The sequence below is a fragment of the Spermophilus citellus genome (genome assembly GCF_964194105.1).
Source record: "Spermophilus citellus genome assembly, chromosome: 18".
In the NCBI taxonomy this organism is placed as follows: Eukaryota; Metazoa; Chordata; class Mammalia; order Rodentia; family Sciuridae; genus Spermophilus; species Spermophilus citellus.
Genome location: NC_138200.1, coordinates 7,122,505 through 7,146,805, shown reverse-complemented (window position 1 = coordinate 7,146,805; position 24,301 = coordinate 7,122,505). Strand labels below are relative to the sequence as shown.

The 24,301-nt window shown below is 51.2% G+C and overlaps 1 protein-coding gene across 1 annotated transcript; it reads left to right on the top strand.

Moving 5' to 3' along the window:
- Positions 1–392: 392 nt before the first annotated feature.
- KASH5 (KASH domain containing 5) lies at positions 393–22,156 on the top strand (the record flags this gene model as incomplete). Its single annotated transcript, XM_081273671.1, has 17 exons — positions 393–480; positions 3,496–3,600; positions 4,051–4,237; positions 4,691–4,755; positions 5,869–5,935; positions 6,197–6,358; positions 6,925–7,042; positions 7,359–7,409; positions 12,884–12,961; positions 13,252–13,308; positions 13,593–13,652; positions 14,397–14,461; positions 14,623–14,710; positions 15,390–15,506; positions 21,652–21,716; positions 21,802–21,909; positions 22,012–22,156. Exons 1-17 carry the CDS (start codon positions 438–440, stop codon positions 22,154–22,156), a joined length of 1,581 nt encoding a protein of 526 aa, XP_081129797.1. The 5' UTR covers positions 393–437.
- Between the last annotated feature and the right edge of the window lie 2,145 nt (positions 22,157–24,301).

The following is a 24,301-nucleotide window of genomic DNA, read 5'->3' as shown; positions in this document are numbered from 1 at the left end:
GCCCAAGGCAGGGGTGTGGGAAAGAAGAGTCATTGGAAAAAAAGGATGGGGCTAGGGACTTGACAAGCTGGGGGAAGAGGGAAGGCCACATTATCTTCCTAGGGGGAGTAGTGGCTCCCACCCACTAGCGCCCCCATTTTGATCTCTGCTTACCCACTCCTCAGGCCCCCTTTGCCAGCCCGCACTTCCAATCCATAAAACAGGTCGGAGCAGGAGCTGTCAGGTTGAGGCGGGGGTGGAAACAGGTTCTGAGAGCCCAGAGGCCTGGAGCACAAGTGGGCGGGTAGATCCCCACCTAAGGGTGATAATCTGAGAAAACCATTCCCCTACTTGTCCTTCCAGGAGCTCTCTGGGCAGCTGGTCCCTTTCCCATCCCTTACAGTGATGGAGGGAGGCTGGTAGCTTCAGTAGCAGCTGTGGAGCGTCAGGAGTGGCCGATGGACCTGCCAGAGGGCCGGGCTGGTGGCCCCGCTACAGAAAGTAGGTGTTTGGGCCTTTGTTTTTCTTGGAGGAGGGAGAGAGAGCTGGGGGTGAATGGGCATCAGGCTGTGACTTGGACTCTTGGGAGACATGGCTTGGGTCGCTGAGCAGGCTGGGCAGGAAGAAGCGGTGGTGAATTAAATGCCTACTTTGTACAGGCCCTCCTATCTCACCTGCTCTGGGAAGGCTGAGCTGTGCAAGAGCAGAGATCTTTGCACATGCTGTGCCACTCACCAGGAGCACCCTTCCCCAGTTGCCCACATACTCACCCCTCCTCCAACTCAGGTTGATGCTGGGATGGCACCTCTTACTCTAGGTAAAGCAGCTACTCTGTCACTCTTTTCCCTTCCCTGCTTCCCTTATCTTCAGAGCACTGGCATCTGTTTGTCACCTGTTTAGTCTCTGTTTCTTCCCTAAAGCATGAGCTCCACAAGGCAGCGTCTGTTTTATTCATTTTAGTATTCCCAGTCCCCAGAGAGTGCTATCTCACATAAGTATCATGCCAGTAATATGTAATTTTTAGTTATATTAAAAGGAAAGGAAACAAGGGAAATGAATGGTAATAATAGATATTATTTAACCTTATATATTCAAACTAGTATCTTTTCTGCTTGTAACCAGTATTAATATGTACTGAGGTATTAAGTCTTCAGATCTAATGTATACTTTATACTAACAAAACTTCTCAATTCACACTCCACCCAGTTCAAGTGCTGAAGAGCCACATGTAGCAAGTGGCTGCCCTATCAATGGCATTGCCCTAGAGTAATGCCTGAAGCATAGTAGGAACTCAGTTACTGTTGCCAAGCGAATGGATGGATGCAGATGTCTGGGTGTGATAGCCTGCTTGGAAGGAAGCTTCTGGGTCACCCTCTCCGCTAACCAGGAGAGCTCAGTCTGACAGGAGAAACAGCAGCCTTCTTAGAGGCTCTCAGGCATCATAGAGCACAACCTTCAGCTTTTTTCCAAGGCCCCAGAACTGGACTCTGGCCCCAGTCAGAGAATCAGAGGCAGACACTAGGATGGAGGAACCCGAGCACAGGCTGATGGCCTAGTGACCACAAGCTAAACTTCGCCCACGCCAGCAGAGGGCGTGCGGCCACCAGGAACCATGAGCAAGAGCTGAGCCTCTGGGAGGCTCTGGAAGGAAAATGAGGGACACACCCAGAGATGGAGATGGAGAAAGCAGGTCCGGGAGGAAACAGAGATGCAACAGAAGAAGTAAAGAGAAGACTCAGGGAACAGAGTCACCAAGACATGGGAAGAGAAGTACAGAGATGGAGAGGCAGAAAAGAAAGTAGGGGCAAGGGACATGGAGACAAAGAGGGGGAACACTGGTAGTAGAGATTGTGGAAAAAATGGAGAGAAAACTAGAGAAGAGGTAAGGACAGAGAGACACTGAGGACAGAGATTAAGGAGAGAGAATAGAACAGAAATAGTGACATATTCCTTCAATGCCCTGCAGATGTGCTGGTCCTCAGAGACAGTATGATCTACCCAGCTTGGCTTTTCTTGGGCAGCAGATTTGGGCAGGCGAACTCACTGGGCCACAGAGTCCTTTTCTATAACATGGGGTGGACACTAAGGAAGAAACCAGACTGTAGTTAAAACCTTACCTTCCCTATCCCTGGGTCCCCCGTTTTCCTTTCCAAGGGCTGAACCCAGAAGAATAGGTTCAACCAGAGGGCATCAAATTTTTCCCACAACAAAGAAAAGTTAAGAGGGATGAGAAAGATGACTCCTGTTTTGGACAGGTGACCTTGGGTAAATTTCTAAGTACTCGGTGCCTCAATCCCTCATCTGTAAAGCAGGGCTAACATAGCAGCCTCCCCTGGTTCATGTGAAGCCCTCAGAAGAGGCCTGGCACCCACTAAATACTCAATAGATGTTCAATTCTATTTTTGAGTCTCTATCACATGCCAGGACCTCTGCCAGGCAGGGCCTTTCAAGATTTTGCTTCACTTTTTCTCTTGGAGGGAGGTAATATCACCCCCCCTTTTTCCAGAAGAAGCAACTGAGGCTTAGAGGGATCCTTGCCCCATTCAAACCTGAGCCCAGGTTACCCAATCCTGCAACCTGTGCTCAGTGAGCTGCTGACTCCAGGTGTCCGAGGCCAAGGCAGGGACCTGAAAAGTTACTTCCAGCCCTGAGAGAGAGGTTGAGCCCGTCCAGTGGTGCCTGGAGAAGAGAATCTCCTCATGTTGCGGAGCATATTTTGAGTTCCTGCTGTGTGAAGTCATGGTGAATACAGTAGTAGGCAAACAGACCCTGGGAAACAGACATCCACATGCTCTTCACATACACAGATCTAGCCCTCCTAGCCCTGGGAAAGGGGGTTGCTCTACCCATCCCCCACTTTACCATTGTGGAGACTGAGGCTGCAAAAGGAGAAGCCTCTTGTCCAGAGACACGCAGCCAGGCTCTGACCCCAGGTTGGTCTGACACCTGATGCAGGTCCTAACCATTCTGTCACTGCCCACCTTGCTGGAATTGTCCCACCCCTCCACATCTCAGAACTGTGTTATTGCCACCCTTGCCTGGGGATGCCAGGTGGAGAGAGACTTGGTCCCTGGGGCAGACTGGGAGACCGGAGATGCAGCAGGCAGGATCGATGCAGGCTGCCCGCGCTTTATTGGATTGTTCCTGGCTCCTGGGCCCCCTTCACACTCTGCTCCTCCCAGACTCCTCTCTTTGTCCTCCCGCCTCTTCCTCTGAGCTCAGCTTGGGAGGGTGGAGAAGAGAGGAGGCTAGGGTGATCTCAGAGCTTGTTATCTGGGCTCCTGACACATGGGATACACAGAGTTTCTGGCCTGAAAGAGAAGACACACATGGCAGGGATGGGGAGAGTTATTCAAAGACCCTCATGTTGCCTCCCCACCCAAAGCTACCAGCCCCAGCCCCAGGCAGCTCCCAGTGAACTCCCTCCCCTCTGTGGAGCCCAGGGACCTAGGACCTGGTGTCACCCTCTTTCCTTTGGTCCTCTGACTGGTGGGTTGGGCCCTCTTGTCTCCTCAGTGTACCTCTGGGAGCAGCCTGAGGAGGTGAGCCCAGGACCATTGCTCAGCTTAGAGGAGCAGATACTCAACTCCACGTTTGAAGCTTGTGACCCTCAGAGGACAGGTGGGAGAGGCAGGTTGGGGGTTTGGGGAGCAGAGGGAGAGGATGGGGGTCTGGGAACTGGAGCCATAGAGAGAGGACAGGGCTACAGCTTCTTGGAGTAAATGGGTGACTCCGTGAATAAAGGAATGGCGGCCTTTCAGAATGAGAACTGGGGCCCTTGACAGAAGAGGGGTGGGATTTCTGGTGTCTAGTGGGGAAGGAGGCAGCCACAATGCCTGGAGAGGTACACAGTACTGCCCTTGACTTGATCCTCTTTGGCCCACTCTGTGAGGTGGGGTGACTAGGTTTCATTTCCAGGTGGAAAATTTGACAGAGAGGAAGGGACTTGCCCAAGGTGTCTCCACCAAGCTATGGGACAGGAATGCCACAAACCTAGCCAGTGACATCCTGTTCCCAAGCCACTGCCTGGCCTCACCCACCCAATCTCTGTCATGGTATGCTCTGTCCCAGGCACCGTGGCTGTGACCCACGTGCTGGCGTACCTGGAGGCTGTGACAGGCCAGGGCCCCCAGGATTCTCGCCTCCAAACATTGGCCCGAAGCCTGGACCCCAAAGGGGAGGGCCCTGGGGCCACTGTGGACTTGGACACCTTCCTAGTTGTCATGCGGAACTGGATTGCTGCCTGTCAGCTGCGTGGGTGAGTCGCTGCATGGCCAACCCCCTCCTTTGAGAAGTCCTAAAAGCCAACCTCATACCTGGTTTTGCAGCTCGCATCTGCAGACCCGGGGACCTACTGTGGTTGGAATAAGACTGAGGAAGAGAAAAAGCGAAGAGATGGGGTGGGGGGGCCTGAGGACAAAACGCCTGGGATAAAGAGGCATGGGGGGGGACAGAAATAAAAGGGGGCTGAAGATATGGGGAGTGCTTTGGGGGGCTGACAGAGGTCCCCCATCCCTTCACCAAACCCAGTCCCTGCCCCTCCTGCTCTTCCATCTGGCCCTGGGTAGTCACCATCTGGCCTCACCTTCCTTCCCACAGTGCCTCTCTCACCTGACCTGTCCCCTCCTCCCACCCACAATCCCCCTGCAGTGACAGGTCAGGATTGTGGGTTGGCTGCAGGGGGGCCCTAAGCCTCATCCCTTTGATACAGGGGATTAGAGCTTGGAGAGGAGACCGCCTTGGAGGGAGCCCTGACCTCCCAGCAACTGCCATCTGGTGAGATTGCTATATATAGAATGAAGCAGGCAGGTCCAGGGTCAGCCAGTGGGGGGACTTCCCATGGGGCAGAGCAAGAGATAAGGTACAACCAAGCAAGGACCTTTGTTCCAGCCTGGAGCTGTGAGTTTGGCTTTCTAGGTGTCTCTGTGACTGCCCCCTGCCCACCGCCCACCATCCTCACTTTAACTTTTGGGTTTTTTTCCCTCCCCCTTGGGGATTATTTCTAACCCCTCTCCCCAAACTAGCCCTATTACAGAGGCCTACAAGGCCCTGCCTACTTCCTCTTCACACCCTTGTGGCCGAAGGCCCACTTGCCTCGGGAAGCCAAGGAATGCCCCAGGCCCACCTCCCGGCTCCCCACCAGCTCACCAGCCTGCAGGCCTTTCCCTCCTAGCCAGTCCTGCTCACCTGGTGAGGCCCCTTCCTTGTTGTTGGTTGGTTGGTTTGCTCACCATCCTGTGCCCAGGATCTCACAGCTAGGTGGCTGTCTGCTAAAAAGTGGCCATGTGATATTTCTCTCTCTCTCTCTCTCTCTCACACACACACACACACACACACAAAATGCAGTTTTCTTGATATTATCTCAGACCTCCTTCTTCAGCCTTGGAGCCATGGAAAGATTATGAGCTGAGGAGAGACAGGTGAACTCTGGGCCAGTAGGGGAAGGACAGGAGGAGGAGACCAGAGGCCAGGAGGTTAGGGAGGACACGGGGCAGGGGGCAGCAGGGGACAGAGAGCAGGAGTGGAGCAGAGAATCAGGGTACAGGGATGGACCTGGGTTCAGGTTGAGGAGGAGGGGGGAGCCAGGTAAGCTCAGGGGCTCTTGGATGGCATGGGAACTGGGAAGAGGAACAGGTTTGGGGAAGTTGATGTACTGCCCAGTGTTGGGCATAAGGAATAGGAAAGTGGGGCTATTCAGAAGATCCAGTCTGAGCTCAAAGTAGATGAAGAGCAGTTCTTCATGATGGGGGTAACTAAAGCCCTGGGAGCTCAAAAGATCACCCAGAGTGAAGGGAGCAGCAGAGGAGCAGTCAGAGAAAGGGCGAGCCCGGAGCCCTGGGGCACACTGACATTTAAGATGGAGTCCAGTACCCTCTTGTCTCCCTCCAGGATTCCCAGAAGCTGAGGAGCCAGCCAACCTGGAGAGCTTTGGAGGCGAAGACACCAGACCCGAGATGTACCTATTGTCAGACCCCTCCCTGCTTCTCCCACCCCAGCCCTGTTTTCTCCTGCCTGCCCAGGTCAGGGTAGGGATTGGGGTCCTCTGGGTCATGGGCGAGGCACACAGGCCTGTTGATAGCTTAGAAAGAGCACAAGAGTCTCACTCCTGTTTCTGTTTCAACAGAAGAGCCCTGTCTCCCCACCACCAGAACCTCTACTGACCTGGGAAAGGAGGCAGGGACTCTGGCAGTGACCACAGCCCCTTTGCTACCGCCAGGCCTGCCACAGCTGACCTTCTGAGCAGCCTGGAGGACCTGGAACTCAGTAACCGGCGTCTGGCTGGGGAGAATGCCAAACTACAGCGCAGCGTGGAGACAGCCGAGGAGGGGTCGGCGCGCCTCACGGAGGAGATCTTGGCCCTGCGCAGGCAGCTTCGCAGGTGGCTGTGACCCTACTCTGCCTCTGTCTTCTCGCAACCCCAGCCTCTCTCTCTGCTCTCCTGCTTAGTGACTTTGACTCTGCACCTGTCCATTTCTTCTTCCCCCTCTGTCTGTATCTTTCTCCCTTGTTTCTCTCTGAGTCATGTCTCCCAACCTGTCTGTTCTAGTCTGCCTGTCTTTCCCTCTGGGTTCAGACTTCTCTCTTTATTCCTCTCCAGCTCTCTCTGACTCTCCATATCTTTGGTTTTTTCCTTTCTCTGTGTTCCTCGTGCCTCATGTCTGTCACAGTCCCAGTGTTTTAGTCTCCTACTCTCTGTAGGTCTCTGTCCCACCTCTTCAGTCTTTTAAGTTGAAACTGGATCTCTGTCCCACCCTTATCTCTTGGTCTCTGTCCTTTCTTCTTTCTGGGTCTTTGTCCTGCACCCTCTATCTCTGCCTCCCCACCTCTAGGTCTCTGTACTCGCCACTCCAGCCTGAGACTTCTCTGTGGCTGCTGTCTGAGTGGATCTATCTGCATTTCTGCCTTCCTCTCTTCTTGTGGCTCCTCTGCCCCTGCACTGCTCAGTACCCAGCAGGCTCTGCAGTTTGCCAAGGCAGTGGATGAGGAGCTGGAAGACCTGAAGTCTCTGGCCAAAAGCCTGGAAGAGAAGAATCGCGGCCTTCTGGCCCAGGCCCGGCAGACGGTGGGTGCTGGCCCTGGCAGACAAAAGATGCCCTGCCTCTTCTCTCCTTCCTGGAGTGAGAGCAACAGAGCCTAGCAGTGAAGTGGGACGGGGCGAGGTCACCTGGTTTCCTCTTTCACTCCAGGTCTTACAGTTCCCAGACTTTCTCAGGCCTACCTACCACCATTCTCTTGATAATGGCGACATTTGGAGCTATTCTCCCAGCCCTGTGCCTCAATGACCCCAGGCCCTGATGTGTTCCCTGGGTGGGAAAAGGGTACTATGAGAGCAAGGAGACTGGAACTGAAGCCTTCCTCCTCTCTCTGGGGTTGGTCAGGAAAAAGAGCAGCAGTACCTGGTGGCGGAGGTGGAGACTCTGCAGGAGGAGGTAAGCTGAGGCCCGTATCGCCCCTTCTTCCCCAGTCCTCAAGGGCTTCCTAGCTCTAACCCTGCCTCCTCTAACACCCTAGCAGCCTAAGTTCAAACTAAAGCCTACAGAGGGAGACCTCAGCATCCCAATGATTTGTGAATATCCCTGAGATCATTGATGACAAGAGCTTGGAGCACAGGGCCAGTGCCTGTGTTCACAGTAAAGCCACATTCATAATAAGCATGTGCCATTCCCTCCCCTCTTGTCATCTCACTGTCTTCGTCTGTACAATGAGCAAAATAGTGGCATCTCCCTTGGGTTGTGTGAGATTTAAACCAGAACATAACTTGGAAAGTTTCAGACACAAGGTAGGACACACAGGAAATGCTCCCTAAGAGTTAGTATGTATTAGCATTTTTTATGGTAAAAAGAACAGATTTTGCCAGGTATGGTGGTGTGCATACCTGTAATCCCAGCTACTCAGAAAGCTAACGCAAGAGGTTCACAAGTTCAAGGCCAGCCAGGGCAACTTAGCAAGATCCTGTATCAAAATAAAATGTAAAAGGCTGGGGATTTAGCTCAGTGGTAGAGCACTGAGTCCTGGGTTCCATCCCCAGTAATATGAGAGAAAAAAGAAGAACAGACTTTGAAAGGTTTTGAAGTGAGTCTTGAATGTAGACCCCATCTTTACCAATGACACAAGAGGCAGACTTTCAGTGTGTGGCTTTTCCTTTCCAAGCTTTAGTTTTTTGTTTTTGCTGTACTAGGAATGGAACCCAGGGCCTTATGCAAGCTAGGCAAACTCTTTACCATTGAGCTACACCCCAGCCCCCAAGCCTTAGTTTTATTCTCCAAGACCAAGGAGGAGGATTATCTGTTCAGTAGGGTGGTTGAAAAGATTAAATTTTGCCCATTGCCTACCATATCATATGAAGTTCAGTCTAATTCTAGCTCCATTCCATCTGAAACAGGAAACATCATCTTAGTTCATTGTGGGTCTATCTAGTTCTCTTAGGAAGAAGCGCATGCATCAATTGATGAAACTCATCACTACTGCCTCCACTCCCCTGACCAAGGTAGCATCCAAGTTGCAGGCGATCCACACAGGGTCTCCAGGAAGCAGAAGGTCCTCAATGTCTGTCCCCTCTGCTGTTCACAAGATCAGTGATCTTCATTCCATCTGTTTCTCGGCCTTTGTCACCACTACATCCATGGGGAGGCCTGCCTGGCCTTCAGATCTCTGGACTTAACGGTCCTAGCTGCAACTCCTGGCAGGATCCTTATCAGGGCTGGGTCTCTCACTTGGCCATTTCTCAACTCTTTGAGGGCCACAGAGAAGGTTTGGCCACTTCTCTGTGAAAGCCCACAGGGATTTCATTGGGGCCTCTCCCTCCATTCCCGACACAGCCATCTCTACTCTATCATTCCTACCCCTTCATGATTCTAAGACTGAGCTGAGAAGGGGACACAGGGCCTCTCAGATCTCCAGACTCTCCAACAGTTCTGTGGTCTACTGCATACGTCCTGTTTGCTCCTCACGGGTAGCTCAGGGCTTAGGGATGATGGCTCAGGGCTTAGGAATGGTTCTGGCCCACTTTCAGTCTACTGCTATGTGTTCTCACTCTCCTGCACCCTATTGCAGCTCTAAGGATCTCTGCCTAGTCTGAGCACATCATGTATTTCTCCCAAATCTCTTTGTCCAACATCTGGTTTATGACTTTCACACTGAAATCCAAAATTTTTCTACTCTTCTGTGGCTTTTCCTTGAAAAATCTCCCCGATGGAGCAGTGAGATCTCACAGCAGGATGGCTGCTGCAGTGTGAGGCACGAGTGTAGACAGGATATGACGAGTTCTTGCAGAACATTTTTTTAAGAATGAGGAAAAAGTTTTCCCTGGAAGAACCTCCTTCCTCACAGCTCATTGGCATCCAACAATTATAGCCAACAGCTCCCCGATATAATATGGCCACCGATGGGTTCATGATATTCCAAGGAAGAGAATATCAAAGAAATTGCAACTTCAATTTGAAGGACATGCATTTCCTTCACCAAACCCATGGCTGGGCATGGTGGCACACACCTGTAGTCCCAGGTACTTGGGGGGCTGAGGCATGAGGATCACAAGTTTGAGGCCAGCTTGGACAATTTAGTGAGATCCTATCTCAAAATAAAATAAAGGGGCTGGAATGCAGCTCAGTGGTGGAGTATTTGCTTAGTGTGTGTGATGCCCTGGGTTCAGTCCCCTGTATGGGGCTGGGGTGGGGGTGGCTTTTAAGGAGGTGGTCTCTAGGTTGGTTTGGTGACTCACTGGGCTTTTTTGTCTGCTTATGGCTTCATTAACACAAATGACTACAAGAGCTCCCAGCCTCTTGTTCTCATTCAAAGCAGGACCAGGAGGTGCCAAAAAATACCCCTCTGATGGCTTTTTCCTTCATCAGAAGAAAAAGCTTCTCTAGAAGCCCTTTGCCCCATGCCTCACTCCTCACCCCCAGCACACTTCTCCTATCTGCCAGCTAGAACTGGATCACAGGGAGGGTCAGAAAATCCTCAGCCTCTCGCTAGGCTGGAGGCAAACAAGAAAGGATAAGAATGACTGCTACGTTTGATAACCAGCCATATCCCCCAGATCTGCCAAGATTTCCTTCTTCTTCATCCTCAAGTCTGAGGCTGGCACTCTTCTTGACAGAGTGAATCCTTGATAAAAGCAAAAGGAACAAGAAGGGTGAATGGCAGCCAGTGGTCTCTAACCCCCCACCCCCACATCTCCCCCCCCACCTTAAGGCCCATTGCCAGATCAAGTGCCTTGAGCAGTGCTGGGGACATCCTAGGCGCTCGATAAACTAGAGCTATTCTTGGTTCCTTCCCCTTGCCCACAGCTGCCTAGCGAGCATCTATAGATTGAGTTCTCAAGTTACAGAGGATAATGCTGGAGTAACAAGACACTCAGAGCTCTGAAGCTCTGGGCAGCCTTCCTTTGGAGGACCCACAGAGCCAGCTTAGTTTACTGCAGAAGGAGGCAGGAGCAAATGAGTAACCAGGCTCCCTGCAGAGTGGCTCAGGATCTGGCCTGCAAATCCCCAACCAGGTGGACAGATGTTGACACAGCACTCCTGGCCTGTCCTTCCTCAGTCCTTCACCTGGCAGCCCAGGCCTGCTGAGACAGCGAGGGCGGCTGATGGAGGACATGGAGCCTGGCTGGCTGGAGAGAGAGAGGAACTTGCCTGTGTCCCCTGGGGCACCAGGAGTGCTTTGGGTGAAAGGGAGTTCTGAAATGCCTCTGTGCCGCCTGATATGCATTTCCAGGGAAACTTGGGAGGCTGTTGGTGCCTAAAGACTTAAGACTGGAACTTGAGTCTGGCGTGGGCTGCCCTCTCCTGGCCTTGGTTTCTTCCCAGATAACTCCCTTTGTCCCTGAGGACAATCCAAGCACTGCTGCCTCAGGAGGCCTCTGGCTCTGTTCCCACTTTCAGGCCCTGGGCCTCTTCAGAACCCCTGGTGCATTAGCATCATCTACTCTGAGCTCCTTATGGCCAAGGTGAAACTGATTCTCTCTGTGCCCTGTTCTCCCTCAGAGATGCATCTGACTCAGAGGATTTAGAATCACACAGACTGAGGTTTGAGTCCATTTTTCCTCCACATAAACTTGGCCAAGTTTCAGTGACTCTACCTCCCATATCTTCCATAAAAGAAGGAATAGTTAGGACAGTCAGACATGGCATTTCTCCTGAAGGGTATAGTGTGGGGTGTACAGCACCACCTGTGACTTCTTCTTATGAAAGCACAGAACAAGAGTTTGAAAAACCCCAACATGGTGTTGCACACCTGTAACCCCAGAGGCTCAGGAGAGTGAGGCAAGAGGATATCAAATTCAAAGCCAGCCTCAGCAACTTAGTGAGACCCTGTCTCTAAATAAAAAATAAAAAGGGCTGGGATGTGGCTCAGTGGTTAAGTGCCCCTGAGTTCAATCCCTGGTACCAAAAAAAGTCTGGACAGAGTCCTGAGTATACCGACCTGCTTAAATAATGACAGGGGTATTTGGTGAGTATCACCATAGAGAGCAAGAATGATATTGGCCAAATGCAAATGTACCAACTCTACAGGGCAGATGACCTGGTTTCTTCCACAGATGAAGGACCTATAAAGTACCAGGGAGAGATAATTGTTACATTAAAAGAAATGAAATGTTTCAGTTGATGGTAGGCCTTGTTTGGATCCTCATTCAAACCAACCATTAAAGACATTTGGGAGACAACCAAAATGAAAACAGCGAACACTGAGTATGAGATGATACTATAAATTACTGCTAATTTGGGAGAGGGTAATAATGGCATTGTGATTTTACTAAAAGAAATAAGTCCTCAAGTAGGAGATAAATGCCGGAATGGCTGTGGTAAAATAATATGATGCCTGGGGTTTGCTTTACATCTAGTTTAAACTCTAAAGAAAGGGAATAAAACTGGGAAAATGAATATAATAATTGGAACTGGATGATAGATAATATGGATAATTGTGCTTTGTTACACAATTCTTGTGTGTGTTTAAAAAATTGTGCCAGGCTGAGTGCAGTGGCACATGCTCGTAATCCCAGTGTCTTGGGAGGCTGAGACAGGAGGATGCCTGAGTTCAAAGCCAGACTCTGCAATGGTGAGGCACTAAGCAACTCAGTGAGACCCTGTCTCTAAATAAAATACAAAATAGGGCTGGGGATATGGTCCAGTGCCCCTGAGTTCAATCCCCGGTACCCCCCCCCAAAAAAAATTGTGCCAGGCACAGTAGCACATACCTGTAACCCTACATACTCAGGAGGCTGAAGCAGCAGGATCTCACTCAAGTTCAAGACAAGCCTGGGCAACTGTCTCAGAATTTTTTAAAAAATTGTAAAAGGTCTGGGGATATAATTCAATGATAGAGCACTTGTGTAGCAAGTAAGTGCAAGGCCCTAGATTCAGCCCCCAACCAAAAAAAAAAAATATAGTACAAAGGTAAAAGTTTATATATCATATAATTTTTAAAAACCTGGTAAATATTATTTAATAAATAGATACGTAAATGTTAACATTTATCCAACATGTGGCACATGCCAGGTGCAGATAACACTATTCTAAATGATTTGTTCCCACTAATGTTCATCAACATGTGTTGGCGTGAATTACTACCTGGGACAAGTTGCTCAATCCCTCTGTGCCCAAGTTGCCTTTATCTTTAAAACAGAGGATAATTAGTACATTAACATATGCAAAGTGCTAAGTGTTAGAAAGTTTTATTAACCCATTTAACCCTCACAGCAATCCCATGAAGTAAGTCCTGTTTATCTCTCTTTTTATTGATGGGAAGCCACACACAGAGAAGATATAGCTGAGGTCTCACTAGGATGGCTGAAGGAATTAAAGGGACTAAATTTATATAAAGTGCTTAGGATGCACATCGAGTATTTATCAGATGTCAGCTGTTAGTGTCATGAATGTGACTGGTGGGCTCTTCCTTCCTCCAGAATGGGAAGCTACTGGCTGAGCGGGATGGAGTGAGGAGGAGGAGTGAGGAGCTGGCCACAGAGAAGGATGCTTTGAAGGTGCAGCCCCTCCCTGGTGCCCGGGAACTTCCCACCCTTTCTGGGGCCATTTTCACCACCACCAGTTAGAGCCACTGAGACCTGCTCAGAGCAGGGGTCTTCCATCAAGATCAAGCTCTCAGGTTCCCAGGGCCACCCAGACAGCTGGGCTGAAATTCCCTGCAGTGCAGCTGATGCTCAGGAATTGGGCATTTGAGGAAAGAGCCCTGGGAGAGTGGGGCAGGCCAGAGGAGGGAAGGCCAAGGGGAACCAGGGAGGCCAGAGAGATGGACAGGCTCCTTCCTTGGCAGCGGCAGCTCTATGAGTATGAACGCCTCATTTGCCAACGAGACGCCATCCTGTCTGAGGTGAGGGGGCTGGGGAGGGAAATGGACTTGCCTTCCACGTACACCTGCTGTTCTCTGCCCCTAGTCTGGCAAGAAAAGTACCTGGATCTGATTCCTGGATACAGAAACCAGAGGGGTCGGAGGGTTTCCCCAGGTCATAAGTGTGACTCCACAGGATCTAGAAGCTCTTTTCCCTAGTGTTCTACTTGGGCCCTAGCTCTACCCCCTGAACCCCAGCTGGACCCCAATGCCAGCAGCCCTGGTCTGGGGAGCGCCCAGTCTCAGTCAGCTTTGGGCTTTCCCAGCGTACTCGCCACACGGAGAGCTTGGCCAAGACTTTGGAGGAGTACAGAATGACCACGCAGGTAGCCACTGCCTTCTGTCCACCTTGGCTCTCTTCACCTCCATCATTTCTGAAATTTTGCTGCCTCTCCTTCCCGTGCCTCTTTCTGTCTTCATGGATCTTTTTTCAAGTCTGCACATCTGGTTTCTTTCATCCGTGCTGCATGACTGTGGCTGTCTTCTCTTTCCATCTCTTTTTCTTTGCACTTTTTCTCTTTTCCTTCCTCCCTCACTCTGTATCTCTCGGTTTCATTCTCTGTGGTGTCTTCCCCAGCATCTCCCCCATTTCTGTGTCTCTGCTTGGGCTCGCTGGAGTTCTTGTCTCTGAGGCTGGGTCAAGGCTACCAGTCTTCTCTGGGCAACTCTGGTCTCTGGTCTCACACCCTGTGTTTCTCTCTGAGTCTTTCACCATCTGTGTCTCCCACTTTTCCATGTCTCTGCTTCTGCTTTCCTTCTCTTAAATTTCCTGGCTGTTTTACGTTCTTGGTTCCTCTTGCTTTCTGCCTCTCTCTGATTTTTTTTTTTTCTTTTAATGGTGCTGGGTATTGGACCCAGGGCCTTGTGCATGCAAGGCAAGCACTCTACCAACTGAGCTACATCCCCAGCCCTTCTCTGAATTCTTGTTTCTCTCTGCTTTCTTTTCCCTGGTCCTTTGGTGGTATTTGTCTGGGGAAGTGAAGGGGACACAGAAGAGGAGCCCAGTGCATGTTGGAGCGGGTGGATCAAAGTGGCGAGATAGGTATCACCATGTTCCACCTCCCTCACAGGAACTGAGACTGGAAATCTCACACCTGGAGGAACAGCTGAATCACACCAGTGAGGGACCAGAAGAGTGAGTGGCATGTTGGAAGTGGGAGGAGGCAGGAAGGAACCCAAAGGCAGGGACACCCTGGCCTCCAGCTGAAGGTGGGCAGGGCAGAGACCCCAGGCAGGCTTACTGACAGTTGCAGACAGGCCAGGAGATAGCCTTCCTGTGCCTGTCTGTGTGGCCAGGTTACTGGAAGAGGCCCAGGCAAGAAGAGCAGGCTGGACGACGCTGGTGCCCACATCACTGGGCTTGGAGATTGAGGCCATTTGTCAGGTGAGCCTAGTACCCTTGAAATATCCTGAGGGGGGCTGGGGATGTGGCTCAAGCGGTAGCGCGTGTTGATCGCCTGGCATGCATGCGGCTCGGGTTCGATCCTCAGCACCACATTCAAAGTTGTTGTGTCCACCAAAAAAAAAAACCCTAAAAAATAAATATTAAAATTCTCTCTCTCTCTCTCTCTCTCTCTCTCTCTCTCTCTTTTAAAAAAAAAAAAAAAGAGAAGAAAAAAGAAATATCCTGAGGGCCACCAAGACAGAAACTCCAAATGTCTCCCCACTTGACTCTCACACCTGGCCCAGCCTAGGGCTTCAGAACCCCGGCAATTGGCTGCCAAAGAGACTCCCAATCCTCTCAAACTCTCTCTGTGTCTCAGATCCCAGCCCCAGAGCCATTGCCAGTGCCAGGCCCAGCCTGACCCAGCACTGGCCATCTCTATCCTGTCTGCCCCCCATGGCCATCTATTCCTTAACTATCACTAACCCAGTCCCCAGCACCAAACCCTTTCCTATTCTTCCTTCCATGCCCTCCCAACCTCAGCTCCATACCAGGCCTTTTCCACCTCCCATCCTATTCCCAGCCCCACACTAAGCCCATCTGCAGCTCCATCTCTAACCTTATCTTGTGCCTTAGTGTGACCCTCTCTGACTCTGAAACAACTTCCTCACTGAAACAGGAAATGGCAGGTTCTGATCTCTCCAGTCCTCTGTGTGGAGTATGGCAGTGGGAGGAGGTCATCAATGAGCCCCAGGAGGAAACTGAATTTTTATCTGAAATCCTAGCTGGGGCACAGGTGAGCAGGGAAGGGTATCTGAGACCACAAGAGTCTAGGAACTGGAAAAGGGGAGAACAACTCCATGGGCCACTCACTTTGGCTCCTCCTTTTACTTGTTTCCCATTCAATGAACAAATGTTTATTGAGGATCTGCTGTATGCTGGATATCCAGCCACAAGCCAAACATGACCCCATCCCTGCCCTCCAGGGATTGCCTGCTGTCATGGGAGACACCAGTGAACAAAGTGAACATATGACTGGGCTGTGGCTTTTGGTGTTTTCTTTTTTCAGAAAACACTGTCAGGAATCACCTTACTTAATTCTGTAGGAAGATAAGTAAGTTGTATATCCTGTGACCATAAGGATACATTAAGCATTTGTGTTTTTTGTTTTTTTTTTCCAGTACTGGGGATCAAAACCAGGGTTTTGCACATGTGGGCAAGTGCTACCATGGAACTACCTCCCCAGCCCTTTTTCTTTGTTTTGAGGGGGGTGGGGGCGGCGGGGGCAGCAGGGGGGGGTCTCACTCAGTTGCTTAAGCTGACCTTGAACTTGAGATTTTTCTGCCTCAGCTTCCAGAGTAGCTGGAATTACAGGTGTGTCCATCATGCCCAGCAAGCATTTATGTTTTGAAGAGGAGACACTTTTTTTTTTTAATTTTGACTCAGAATCTGGCTAATTTGCTTAGGGACTCGATAAATTGCTGAGGCTGGCTTTGGACTTCTGATCCTCCTGCCTCAGCCTCCTGAGCTGCTGGGATTACAGGTGTGAGCCACCATGCCCAGCCAGGAGGCATTTTTAAGAAAAGTTTAGCAAGCTCACTATTAGATCTTGACCTCAGAAATAATCATTGTCTTCTAACCCCCATAATTATCTGAACAATATTTCAATATCATTTGAAAGAACTGAGTTAAGTTTTCCTCAGTGTCCACAACCTAAAAAGGGGGTGTTAATCAATTCATGACAAAATAATTTTTTTATTAAAATATTCAGTAAACTTGAGTCTAGCTCAGTGATGAAGCACTTACCTAATACACATGAGACCCTGGGTTTGATCCTCACCCAGCATTGCAAATGAAAAAAAATATTCCCAGCTCTATAAAAAATACTGGATTTTCTTGCTGGGCACAGTGGCGCACACCTGTAATTCCAGCAGCTCAGGAGGCTGAGGCAGGAAAATTGTGAGTTCAAAGCCAGCCTCAGCAACAGCAAGGCGCTGAGCAACTCAGTGAGACCCTGTCCCTAAATGAAATACAAAATAAGGCTGGGGATGTGGCTCAGTGGTCTAGTGCCCTGAGTTAAATCACCCCCCCCCCAAAAAAAATGTATTTTCTTAAAAACTCTACCACTTCAAACCTTCTCACTATCCTTAAGGAGAAATTTGTTCCTCTGGTCACTTTTTCCCTGGGTTGAGAGGCCTGTCATCTCTCTTTACACCAGTGCTTTTCACTTAGCTCTCTTGCACCTCTGTGAGGTGGGCATTCTCAGACCTCATCCTAGAATTCATGAGAAAATGAGGCTCAGAGAAAGATCACAGGTCCAGTCTCAGCCTCTTGGGGCAGAGCCACAGCCCTCAAAGGAAATGAAGGTTAGATTGGACTTCTGGTTTGAGCTCTCAGGTGCTCCTGAGTGAGAGGCCTGAGAGGGGGAAGGCTGATCCAGGCCTCAGGGTGCCACTGGGCTGGGCCAGGACACACAGCTGGGTCACTCAGGTCCAGGCCCTTCTATGCTGAAGGCCTGATAGAGCATGCAGATGGGCCACTCCAGTGCAGGACAGGGGTGCTCAGAGAAGGAGTGTCTGGGAGATGGGGATGGGGGTCAAAGGGAAACTGACATGAGAACTTATTTTGAGAAAAGATGCTAAGTTGTTCAAGGAATGAGGCCTTCCTGGGAACAGCCGGTGCAAGGCCTTGGAGCGTAAGACCAGTACTAACTTGGGAGCACAGGGCAGCTGTGGGGGAGTACAGGGTAGCTAGAGGGGAGTACAGGGTAGCTGGCGGGGAGTTCAAGGGATGAGGCTGGGAAGTTAATGAAAGGAACCTGACCAAGCTACAAGATTGGACTTTTTTCCATAAAATCACAAAATAGCTGTGAGCGAGGAGGTACTGGATCAGCTCTGAGCATAGAAAGAACCGTCTGGGACCAACCAGAGGCAGTAAGGCCAGGGAGGAGGCTGGGGCAAGGAGGATGGAGCCTGTGTCAGGGCAGGATCCTAGAGATGGAGAAAAAGGGACAGAGAGTTAGGGTAAAGGGACAGGGCTGGGGACAGATGGGCTACAGAGAGAGGGTCATGATGAGAAAAGAGAAGGAAAGACACTGAGCTTATCTTGTGACCGTGAAGTGACATCTTGAGGGACAACAGGGCTATCAGAGGCAGTTGGGTACACAAGGCCAGAGGCAATGTATTTAGAAAACAGTGTCAGGTTGGCAGTTGAGGTCATAGGCAACAATGAGATGTCTGTGGAGAAAATGGAGGTCCCTGGGTCCTGAGGGAGAGTAGATGGGGCCACCCAAGACTGGGAACCAGGGAGGAGAAGGGAGTTGGGAACTCTGACCTCCTTGTGGACCCAGGTGAGAGTGAGAGATTTTGGAGGTGTCCCAGGGATTTAGAGGACCTGGTTTACTGGGTCCTACAGCAAAAGGAGCCTTAGCAGAATCAGTAACAATGGCATTTTTGGCTTCTGCCCCTGGAGAGATAACAGAGTCATCACTAAGTGGGGAAGAAGAGGAGAGCTTAGAAGACAGTGGTCAGTTCATGGTCAGGTTGCAGCCAGGAGAGCCATTGTATATGGGGTCTGGGACGTGGGGAGAGTGGGCATGGCATAGGATGGGTGTGACTGACCCTCAGGGATGAGCATCTGAGTGAGAAGGGTCAGGGGAGAGCTGGCCTTTTTTGTTGTTTGTGGTGCTCTGGGGATTGAACCCAGGGCCTTGGGCATGCAAGGTAAGCACTCTACCAACTGAGCTATGTCCCCAGCCCTAGAGCTGACTTTTTTGTTTGCACAGAGCAACCCCGAGGGAGAGACAGCACATCTTGAAGAAGGAACAAAGGCGCCATTGCTGCGGTAAGAAGCTTGTTCCCCATTGAGTCTTCCCTCTGCCTCTGGGCGATGTCCCATCCATGGATGTTCACAGTGGGGACATGCCCCTCCGCTCACTCAGTCATGTCTTTGCTGAGGGGACCCTGAGGCCTGTGGACTAGAAGATGAGTCAGTCCTCCGTGCCTCTGGGTCTTGGGAAGACAGACCCTGACCCAGACAGTTCCAGAAGATTCGCACCTGACTCTGCCAGCAGGGAGGCTTCTTGAGGATGTGATGCTTGAGTGGGCCCTGGAGGACTGGATCAGTCAGTCCTGGAGACATTTAGACAGGAAGACACAATTGTCAGACAGAAAGGACAGCTCAGTGTCTCAGTCATTCTCTCCCTGAACACACCTTTCATGAGGCCTCCAGGGAACCCAGATCAGGCCCTTGGAGAGTTCCCAGTGAATTGTGAGATCATGTGGGGTTCTGGTGAGTTTCTGGCTGTATTCCTGAATTCCAGCCCTGCGAGTCCAGGCCTCTGAGCATGAAGAAAGCACTAGATGTCTGAACCTACCCTGGAGCCCCTGGTTTCTTGTGGTGCCTCCTCTTGCCCCTCCCCTCTTTCAGGCTCCTGCTGCAGCAACTAATGAGGCTGCCTGCCATGGCCTCTAATTGGACTTGTCTGGGAAGAGCTGAGATTGGGCGGGCTAGGGGCTCTGGAGCTGTGACCTCCACCTGCGTCATCAGGAATAGAGAGAAGAAGGGGCTGAGCAGTGGGGTGGGGGCGGGGGTGCTGATGCCATCTGCATTTCCGGAGTCGGGGAGCTGTGTGACCACAGATTGGGAAGCTGGGAGTGAGGGGGTAGTAAATACTGTGGCCTCAAAGGTAGCCAAAGTTGAGGGTTTGACTCCAAGAGAGGATAGAGATGAAACTGCCTGGGTCTCAGTAGATCAGAGCTCCGTCTGATGGAGCAGGGCTGGGCCTACAAGCTTAGGTCCTGTATTGGGTGGGAGTTGAGGAAACAACTACAACCCTGAGAATGCTGGTGGTAATGGTGCTGCAGGGCTGGATCCCAGGCCTCAGTGAAGGTGTGGACATCTGTGGAGCAAGGTCTCTGGAGCAATCAGCCTGGGTAGCTTGAGTCCCCAAAGAAGCATTGCAGGGACTCAGGTACCTGTGACCCAAGAAGGAGCAGAGGCAGGGAGTTTATACAACCTAAGAGAAATGACCTGGAGTGGGGCAGAGTTCAAATAGTTGGATTCTAGGGACAGGGGGATCTAAGCTGAAGTCCCAGTCCTCAGAGACCCAGGAATTCTGAGGCCTCCTTTGGAAATGGCACAAGCCACTGGGAATCAAGAGGGCATCTGCATGTGCCCTGGGTCTGAGAGAGCCAAGCTTTAGTTCCTGGCTGGGAGATAAAGGAAAAGTAGCAGCTGAGAAAGTGAATTGAGCAAAGAGGCCCCCTTACCCTTGGGGGGGGACACAAAAGATTTGATGAAAATTCCCCTGCAGGGCACCCCCAGGGCCATCCATGGGCACTCTGTGTGAAGACCCTGCTTTGAAAGCTACCTTCCAGCCCCACCACAGGCACACGGGGAGGGTGTTTACAGTGACTTTGTTGTCAACTCAGGTTGTCCAGAAGAGAGGAAGAGGAAGAAGCGGAGAGCTTGGTCACGGTAGGCAGTCCCAGCCCCACTCCCAGCCCCCAGAGGCTGACTTGTCAGCTTCTCCTCGGCCCCACCCCACACCCCCATTCCTCAGGAGCACAGAGAAAAATCATTTGGTCAAGAGATAACAAGGTCCTCACTGTAGCTAATGAGAGCAGATGGTGAGGTAGCGGGGAGACCAGGAACCCAGTGGGCGGCCAGAATGTTCCCAGGAGATCCCCCAACCACACGCACAGGGCTGTAGCCACCACACCATGGCCTCACAGACGAGGCTACACCCCCACATTACATAAATGCATACGTACATGCACCCACACACTGAGTGCCCCCCTCCCCAGCCAGCCTCAGAACTCCCTCCAGGGTGCAGCACCCTGTAGTGAAGGAGCCCCACACTCTGGCTCCTTCGCTCCTCACAGTGTAGGGCAAGGTGGATGCACAAGCCTGACTCAGGCAAAGGAAGGGAAAGAAATGGTGAGAAGAGGGAAGGCAGTCACAGTCCAGACCGAGGAATCCAGAGCTGGACTGGAGTTTGCTTGGTCAAATGTCTGGCCGTGTCCGGATACTTGGGATTCCAGGGTCCAAACTGGCCACAATGGTTGTCCTTGAGGAAGCTTAGCTCTGAGCAGCCCTGTCCCAAAATCCACCTTCTCCATGCCTCCCCAGAGGCAGGCCCCACCCCAGCATCCCCACAGCTAACACAGCAATGACCTCACCTAGCTCTCATGGTTAAGGACCACATGGTAAAAGGCCCCGCTCCATGCCTGGCCCAGTAGCCAGTAGTAGTGAGGATAGCAATTGGAATTAGTATTCTGGTTTTATTGGTTTATTTCTGTCATTGTCATCGTCTATGGAGCAAAGGGGTTGGGGGTGGGCAGGCCAGACCTATAGAGAGGAGTTCCTTCCAGGGAGACGAGGGGGATAAGGTAGCAAAGTGGGCTGGACCTGGCCCTTGGAGGAGTCTTTTGGGGCTTTACTCCTAAAGCACCTGCTGATCCTGGCATCAGCAAGAAGACTGTCCCAATCAAGGAGTGTCCATGCTGTTATTGGCCCAACAGAGGCAGGGGCACCTGTGGAGGCCTTCTGCCCTCATGGGCCTTAGAAATTTCCAAAATCAGATGGGGAGATTGAGAAGATAATATTGAACCGCTCCCACAGTTATCGATTAAGCGCTCTCTGGACCAGTCTCTGTTCTGAGCCCTGCCCACTTGCATTCACTCATTTAGTCTCCATGGTAAGCCTATGATGTAGGGGCTGTCATCGTCCCTGACCAGCAGGAGGGGAAAGCAAAGCATGGAGAGGCATGGTACTTGCCAAGGAACACACAATAAGAGCTGGTGCAACTGGGAACCCACCCTGGCAGGGTGTCCCAGAGAAGCAGCTGCACTAGCTCGTGTGCTCCACCAGTGGGCTGACCCAGGGCCTCTCCCACTCAAGGACCCAGTGCCTCAGCCTTGTCTCCTTTATCCTCCCAGACTGATACCCCGATCCCTCTGGGAGACCCTCACCCTGAAAACATCCCAGGAATCCCTCCTGAAAGGTAATGGGACCCATGGTGACAGGAAAGGAACTTGGGGGACAGACAAAAAGCTCAGCAGTGATTCCCTTCCCTTTTGTTTTCCCAGCAGCTCTGTTGAGTCAGAGTTCCAGCAAGCCCTGGTGCCTGTGGTGAAAGAGCTGGTCCCAGTCAGGAGGCCCTGGTGCCAATGCTGCCTGCACCCCCAGCGACTCAGGTGTGCCCTCGAGGCATTTCCAGAAGCGGGGAGATGGTCAGACATTGCAGAGACCATGGCTCCACTAGGACCCACTCTAAGCCCTTTCTTCTTCCCCACCAGGGTCACTCAGCACCCGCTGGTCCCAGCCCCGATCCTGGGCCTGCTGCTACTGCTGCTGCTGCTCTCAGTCCTGCTGCTGGGCCAGTCCCAGCCCCCCACCTGGCCCCACCTGCAGCTCTGCTACCTGCAGCCCCCACCAGTGTGAGGCAGGGCTGATCCTGCTTTCCTTCCCCGGGGAGCAATGTCTAGTTCCATTGCTCCCTCAGGGAGCTTTCTCCTGTTCCCTATATTGTTATGCCACTGTTATTTGGGATCACCCAGAGCTAGTACATAGGGATCCACATCCCATCTTGAGTTTTTATGTGAAGTCTCCTGGTTTTCTACTGTTGGTGACTCTGTTTCTTAATAATAGCAAAACACACCCAGCAATGGCTTCAGTACTAAAAATTATTTCCTCACCAAACAAGTCTGGAGGAAGGCAAGCAGCCACGGGCTCACAGCTGAGTCACAGCAGCCCCAGACCAGGGTCTCCGGGATTCTCTTGGCCCTTCCCTCATGCTCAGAAGATGGCAGTTGTTGTAGCTTCCTACATCACATCTGCAGGGGGAAGGAGAAGTGTCCTTGCTTTTCATAACAGGGAGCCGCCGCCTCTCTAGAGTCACCCACAGTCTTGTGTTGAAGTCTCATTAGCCACCCGTTTCTCAGGACCATCCCTTGCTGCAAGGCAGGCTGGGAGACCTGGGGCTCTGAGCACCTTTCCTGGGGCTGGACATGTTGCTGCCCAAACTCAATCTGTTAGCAAGGGTACATATGGGGAACACAAATAAATACCTGCCACAGCAACTCATTCAAATTATTGAAAAACACTGCATGGCATGGACCATAAAACAGGCTTAGTGGTCACCTATAGACCTCTAGTTTGTAACCTCTGAGGTTCTAGCCCCAAGCATTGCCAGGCAGCCTTGAAGGGGCTCCTGGACACTTCCCTGATCCCCCTTTCCTTCTTGCACTGTCCTAACATCAGAGTCTTAACTCTGTCCTGTCATCACCCCATGGGTAGGAGCCTGGGTTGGCCAAGTCCTAACTGCATCCTAGGTCAGTAATGGGCAATCTTCTGTCTCCTACAAAACCTCTCACCCTTGTTGATATTTACCATCTTCATTGCTTTGATACATTATAATGCTATAAGCCCCTTCCCACCCTAACAACTTTAGTACATGGACTGAGTACTGGACACACAGTAGGTGCCAGTAATATATTTTGGGAGGAACAGGGGAATATATGGAGACTAATAACCTCCCCCCCCCAAAATATATCACGGGACACCTACTCTGTGTCCAGCACACAGTCTTGGTACTGAAGTTATACAGGGAATTCTTCCCAGATAACTGACATTCTTTGGTCTTGAAAGATAGGTTCTGACTGGTTACAGTGATCAGGGGAGGGTGTCACTGACAGAGGTAACAGTCTGAGTAAAGAATAGGTGGTAGAAGAGAGACCAGTGTGTGTGGAAAGAGGCAGGCAGCATCCGTTTGCTGGGATTTATTTATTTTTTATTTTTGGTACTGGGGATTAAAAAAAAAAAGATTTGCAGCCAGGGAAGGATTTGAAGCTGCTGCAGTATAGTGGAAAATAAAGAAGTGGGAAAGAACCCATGAAGGGCTTTGAACCCGACCTGAACTTCATTTCCAAGTGCCTGTGAAAGGGCATGAGCAAGGGAAAGCAGAACCCACTCGGGAGAACTACCTGCCAGGGTCTGGAGAGGGGATGAATGAAGGGGTATGGCTGCAGGCAGGGAGGTGGGAGGAGTTGAGCTGTGGTCCATCTAGGAGAGAATGAGACCTGAGCTGGGCTGGGCAGGTGGATGAAGAGGCAGGGAAGAGCAGAGAGAGGCAGGGCAGGAGGCATGGGGCTGGAAACTGAAAGGCTGTGAAGGAGGGTAAAGAGAGAAGGACCAAGGACAGCATCCAGGGTCTGGTCCAGGCCTGGTGGACAGTTGGGTCATTCCTAAGACAGGGAAAACCTTTGAGGAGTAGTGGGTTTGGGGAAAGAGCTCATTTGGTGCCTGGACCCTTGTGCCCTCAGTCCTGAGCTCCTGGTCTGGAGGAGGAGTCCAAATGTGATAGTAATCAAATCTGGGGATGGCTGAGTTTTCCTGGGAGTGGAGTGGAGAGGGAAAGAATTCCAGGTACTATTTTGTGAAAAGGCCTTTATTGCTAGGCAAGGGATCCAGGAGAAATTAGAGCATGGGAAGAGCCCACACAGGTACCCAACTGCCAGGCTCTCCAACAAACAGGAGTTTTCTTGCCAGGTCATAAGATTAAAAGAGTAAATACATGTGCAGCACTTA